A 6,097-nucleotide genomic window follows, 5' to 3' on the forward strand; every position below is an offset into this window, starting at 1 on the left:
GAACTAAAAGAAGGTTTTAAATTTCATCACATCCAATATCAGTCCACACATTTCCTTCAAATCTTGTTTTGTTTGTTCCTAACAAACAATAGTTGGGCTTAGGGGTAGCAACATTTGAGAGCCCCATGCAAAACCAATAACCAATTCAAAAATCATAGAGTGCTTAAGATTATGCCCTACAAAAAGGTCATGCAGTGCTCCCACCACTATGTTAATTTATATTCCCGAAATATGCAATAGCCCAAGTGCCAAAACATCAAGCAAGCTTGTAGCTATAGGGCAAGACATGATGCATCCGTCCAAGGTCTGAATGCTCCTTCCTGAGTTAGATTCTGTGGCAACACCTACCAAATGTTTGATCAGAAGATGCTACCACAAGTATATGAAATTGTAACTGTAGGAAAGATAAGATGCGTAAAAACCAAGGCTTATGGTATTTTAGTGATGCTGATCCAAGATGCACAAGTGGGATCATTATTGCTTCTAGGAAGCCACGGCAAAGAATGGTGACTAATTACTTCAATCAAAATAAATAGCCATGTTCATGTACTTGAACCATTTATTGATGCAGCCAAACAAGCAACTCCTCTCGACAATGCCTTTGCAAAACCATAACACCAAATTCTCCTCCCCCAACAAAAAGAGGGTGGAAAAGCCAAGAGAATGCAACTGAACATAGATGAAATTGCAAATTAGGCCCAAGGTGCTACTACCATGAGATCATTTCCCCGAGTAATACTCTCGTCTTTTTCAAATAATAGAAACCTAAAATGGACAATCAGATTGACTAAAAAGAACAAAAAGTTGCCAATCCTACTAGTGATGGGTTATTATTCTCCTTTCTTGATAACTATTGAAATATGTGGAATGCTACATTCTTGTGATGATAATGAGAGTAAGATTCTGGCTTTCATATTCCTCGTGGTATAAATGAAAGCAGGCCAAAATAGAATGTGAAAAGAACAACATCATTTTATCCATTGGTAAGATGCAGTCAGCCAAGGAAGGACTAAGGAGATAGTAAAGGATATTCATGTTGAAAATCCACCAAGGCAGATACAACAATAGAATAACATATATGCAGAGTATTAACCTTCAAACACAATAAGTATATATTTAAGTAAAGAAAAATTTTACTTCTTACCTTCTAAAAATCTGGTAGGCAGTGCATTTCGAAAGTTTAAAATCTTCTTTCAGAAGTATAGTTCATAGGAACTACCTATCATATTATCAAATACTTCCAGTGGCATTTAACAGGAATATTGACAATTTGTCCAGAGAGATAGAAAAACTAAGAAAAAAGATACGACTATATTTTCATGAATAAGTGCAAAAAGAGTGAACAATGAGCCAATAGCCACTTGCCTGTAACCAAAAGAAGAACCCGCGTAACAAATTTAACTCTTCATGGGCAGTTTTAGCCGCTTGAAGCTTCCTTTTAAGATCTGCAAGATAATACAAAGATTAATTGATTGCTTTCTCTCTTGAAAAGGTTACTATTTTATGACTCATCCATTTTAGAAAAATTTGCACGAGTATGTCACTTATCTAGGTGATAAGTATAGCTTGAAATTGTAAGACAGCATAGTAAAGAAACATTAGCTAGCCAAAAGACAGCAAGAAATTTGAGACAAAAAGGGAATAATAACAGAGCAGATATCTGGTTTGATCTTTCTGCCTATACTTGAGACAAAGCTAGATGATGATCCTTATTGAAGAAGCTAATACATGTTGATTCCAAAGAATCAGTTGACAACTTTATATCCCTTACAACTGTTTCTCCTTTCTTTCTATTTTTAAAATTTCCCCTTTGTGGTAGTGACAATAGTTTAGTTCAAGCAAGGTTTACAAAGTCTTGTCTCCCTCGAACTTAGAGAAAGCATGTGCAAGAGTTCCAACTAACATAGCAATTACCAAAACGATGTTTGAAAAATACAATCATGTTCAAATGTACGAAGATTTGAGACTCACACTCTGCAAATGTCAACATGTTATTGTGGCAAATGTGCAAAGGTTTACCACATGATATGTAACTGAAAAAACAAGCGAATAATACTTTAGGTTTCTAATGCTCCTATTGCCTCAATTGAAAAATGTCATTCAATGATGACAATTTAAAAGAGGGTTAAAGCTAATAAAGCAGAATATTCACATAAAAAATTTACAAATTTAATTTAATGACATGTTTAATCGACTTATGTGACAAATATATAATATTCATATTGCAAAAACTCATCAGAACAAAAACAACATGACAACATTTGTAACAAAACTTAATATCGTTAAATGTGAAAGGATATCGAGCGCAGAACACTGGAAGATAGTTCAATTACCATAGAAGTGATCAAGATATGATTTTCCCTCTTTATTCATTAAATAGATCTGCTCCCTCCCATTACGCAAGTCCAGATTGCGTGCTATTGGCTTTCGAGCTAGGATATCTTGTGAAAGTTTTTTATGTTCCATTGAGTCATAGGGCTTTCTTAAAGTCCTCATCACTTGTTCTCTGAATGGGGAATGCCTACTTGGAGTGCCAACATAATGGCAGCTATCATCTCCAATCACCTTAATTATTTGCAGAAAAATTGTTGCAAGGTCATAATTACGAAAATCATGCAATTAATTTGGAGAATTAAAATTAAAGAAGGGCAAGATGGTAGAAGAGTTGCATGTACACTAGCATCAGGTCCTCCAGCATCTGCATCGAGCTGAGTTCTTTCTTTCTTCACGGAATATGTCCTATTATTTGTTTCGACATTTGGTAGAAGCTCATCATTCTCATATATTACGGGCCATGCATTTTCGTATTTCAGAACCATATTTTTACCATCAATGCTTAAATGATTCTTGTAACTCTGATAATCTTCATCACATTCATGATCATTCTTTTTCTCTACATTTGCCGTGGCTTCCAACTTCCCTCTTCTGGTGACCTTCCTTGAATTTTTCAAGATTCGAGACTTTCCCTTTTCACCTTGCCCATTAGTCTTGCATTTCCTGTTAGATGAAGAGGTGCCTTCATTACCAACTTCTTCAACCAAGCATGCCTGATTCTTGATAGGATTAGAATGAATAGGTTCAGAGCTCGTATAATCCTCAACCACAAACTGCCTCCTTTGTCTTTTAGTAGTACTACTAAATACTAGTAGAGAATCCAGTTTAGAACCACTTAAAGAATTAGACTTATCATCGTCAACATATCCCTCTACCATTGCCTTCATTTTCCTCTGGTTGCCTAAGTCCAACCCATCATCATAGCCCTCTTTAGCATCATATTTCAAAGGCTCATATATGCCATTTTTTTCATTCACTTCAATCACGAATGACTTTCCCTCTACTCTTAGACTATCCAGAAAAATCTTATAATGTGGATCCTCGTATAGATCATCATCATTGACACCATTGTCATTGCTCTCATCATTTATCAGTGATGGTATTATATCACCTCTACCATTGTAGCCGTCATTTGTCAGTAATGGTATCGCATCACTGGACAAAAATCGCCTAGAGTCTTCGTCTACGCCAGCCCCAAACTCATCAAAACTTTTCGACCCTTTCTTCAAGAAATCAGATTTGCAATTCTTATACCCATGACGTTTAATGTTCCTACATTTTCTCTTAGAAGGCAAAACAGGGTTTCTGTCATCAACAGGATTATGACCCATATCAACTTCTAACTCAGCAATTTTCATCCTGCATTAACATCTTTAGAAATGGTCAAGTTCTAAGCAAGAAGTTCTGCAAATAAGTGATCTTTAAAATTTCTTCACAAAAATTCCAGCAATAATGCCACATTTCAATATAAAAGTTTGGAATTTTCTTCACATTTATAAGTTAAATAACAAAAGCCTTGTTTCAAATATAAATTGATGACTCAAACACTTCGAGTAGGAGTTGACTCAGGTGAGTCATCACCAGGACTTGATAGGCCATTCTTGGAACGATGCCTACAGGCTACAAGTCGGGAGACTCTAGAATCAGGAGAAAACTCGCTTGGACTCTGGTAAGTTGACTCAGTGAGTCAAAAACGCAGCTGAACTATCCAAGTTGGCCTGTTCCAGCTCATCACCAAATAAAATATAAAATAAATAAATAAATCTATCCATCTGCTGACAATGACAATCCCCAATCCCAAACATCCCAAAAATAATAATTAAAAAAAAAATCCACCAGACAAAATCAACGTGAGAAAAACATACCAAAAATATTTTAAGAAATAATCGTCCTTGCCAGTATGTAGACAAAACTTTGTCTCCTTTAAACCCTTTGCCTTTGAAGAAACAGCAGATTAATAATTGAGAATGGGGACCAAAGTTTCCTTCAGCAAGGAAGGAGAAGGTTAATCACAAAAGGAATGGGCGTTGTGTTAAAGAGCACGGGAAAGGATAGGATAGGGGAATTGGCCGTTTTTGGAGCACAATGGCATAGGCTTAGGTAGAAGGTGAAGTAGGCTATTTGATGGTTAAGTAGAAGGTTAAGTAGAAAGCATAGGTTAAGTAGAAGGTTAAGTAGAAGGTTTGAAAATTTGGGTTGGTTAAAGTATATATTATATTTCAAAGGATCTAACTTCATGTTTTCCTTCTTCTTTTTTTCTAATTATGAGTAGATTTTTAATTAATGTACTTTCTAAATTTCTTTGTTTCTAATTATGAGTGGATTTTTAATTAATGTACTTTCTAAATATTCCATATTATTGCTTTATCATAGACTAATAGTTCAAAATTCTCTTGCTGGGAACAATGTTTTCAAACTCGAACTGGTAAGTGAATCGATCAAGTGTCTGATTCTCGATTTTTTCAGTTTAATCGGTTTAATTGGCAGGTTTATCGGTTCACTTATTTTTTAATTATTAGAAATAAAAAATATATCGATAAAAAAATAATAGACTATAAAAGCGATACCAAAATATTTTAAAATGCAGAGCTTATGGAATTTTTCTTGAGGAAATATTGATATTATAATTTGTCCACCAAAACAAAATAAAAGCAAAGTCCACAACTTTTTAACATGATAGATCATCGTAGAATACAATAATAACCAGAAGAAAAATATTAGACATTAACACCCGAAGTCGCAAGATCCATGAAAGAATTTAAAAAAAAGTCAAAGACTTGAGAAGATTAGATAAAGATTCATCCCCTGCATTGATTTCTAACGAGTTTATTGCCAAAATAACTCTTCTTTTGAAACATATACCCAAAGTAACCTAATTTTAAAATTTATTACCTTTATAATTCTTTTTTTTCATATAGGTTGCATATGTGGTAGGATAAAGATAGAGGCACATTCTATCTCTCTTTCCTAACTAATTTCTTTCCTGATTCTCTCTCTGAACCTTCCCACTTTTTTTTCCTTTATTATTTTGTGTCCTTTTGTTATTTTTCCTTGTCAAATGTAATTGTTAAAAGCCAATATTTATATTAACAACATCTAAAACTTCATTATCATTCCTGATATTGTAGCGGTAGATGAACTCCTCGAATTGATAATTTCAAAGTAAATGAAGATTATTCTCTTGTCTTTTCTATTGTACAGTTTTTGGAACATTCCTATGGCCTTAAAAAAATTTTGAATACTAATTGCTTTAACAAATGATTTCTCACACCGTATGTTTGATAAAATGTCTAAGAGAACAACTACGTAACAATATAAATTCATGCTCAATATAAGCATGTACATTTGTAGTGCCTCTCTATCACATAATCAAATAATCTCCTATACTTGAAGTATTTTTGCACATTTATTCAACATCAATTAATGGCTTGTGTTACTTTTGAGAAACCTTAGCATTATCTTAATTGCAATAGTTTGATTACTTTTTGTAAAAGTTCTTTTCAAGGAGTAGGAAGCATAACATAAACAAATATGATAGCCTTGAAGTTTTTGTAACTTTTTCTTGTTATTGCTTATAATGTTCATTACAATTTTTGTATTTTGCAAATTTATTTTTGAAAAAATATATGCAATAAGCATGATACATTTAAAAAAATTGCAGAGAGCAATAATAGCAAGGTCAATAATGGTAAAATTTATTTTAAATAATTATAACGAAATTATCAAAGTTATGTAATTTTCTTGTGCCTCTATAATAAAACAG

The 6,097-nt window shown here is 33.5% G+C and overlaps 1 protein-coding gene across 4 annotated transcripts; it reads right to left on the reverse strand.

Annotated features, from left to right (window-relative positions):
* On the reverse strand, nucleotides 1-4,528 carry LOC113711954 (uncharacterized). Of its 4 annotated transcripts, none has more exons than XM_027235204.2 (5): nucleotides 4,231-4,528; nucleotides 2,676-3,693; nucleotides 2,334-2,565; nucleotides 1,366-1,445; nucleotides 1-332 (listed from the first exon to the last, which is right to left on the reverse strand). In XM_027235204.2, exons 2-5 carry the CDS (start codon nucleotides 3,690-3,692, stop codon nucleotides 273-275), a joined length of 1,389 nt encoding a protein of 462 aa, XP_027091005.1. In that variant the 5' UTR covers nucleotide 3,693; nucleotides 4,231-4,528; the 3' UTR covers nucleotides 1-272. The 4 variants fall into 4 exon arrangements, with proteins under 4 accessions (XP_027091005.1, XP_027091004.1, XP_071924319.1 ...); XM_027235203.2 differs by having other exon boundaries at nucleotides 2,676-3,705; XM_072068218.1 differs by having other exon boundaries at nucleotides 2,676-3,705; nucleotides 4,200-4,528.
* Between the last annotated feature and the right edge of the window lie 1,569 nt (nucleotides 4,529-6,097).

Source organism: Coffea arabica, chromosome 10e (assembly GCF_036785885.1).
Source record: "Coffea arabica cultivar ET-39 chromosome 10e, Coffea Arabica ET-39 HiFi, whole genome shotgun sequence".
Taxonomy (NCBI): Eukaryota; Viridiplantae; Streptophyta; class Magnoliopsida; order Gentianales; family Rubiaceae; genus Coffea; species Coffea arabica.

Coding starts and splice junctions, on each gene's coding strand:
- LOC113711954 (XM_027235204.2), bottom strand. CDS start 3,692: ATGAAAATTGCTGAGTTAGAAGTTGATATGGGTCATAATCCTGTTGAT. Junction 2,566..2,675: donor CTGGAGGACCTGATGCTAGT/GTACATGCAACT, acceptor CAAATAATTAAG/GTGATTGGAGATGATAGCTG. Junction 333..1,365: donor GGTTCTTCTTTTGGTTACAG/GCAAGTGGCTAT, acceptor GTGTTGCCACAG/AATCTAACTCAGGAAGGAGC.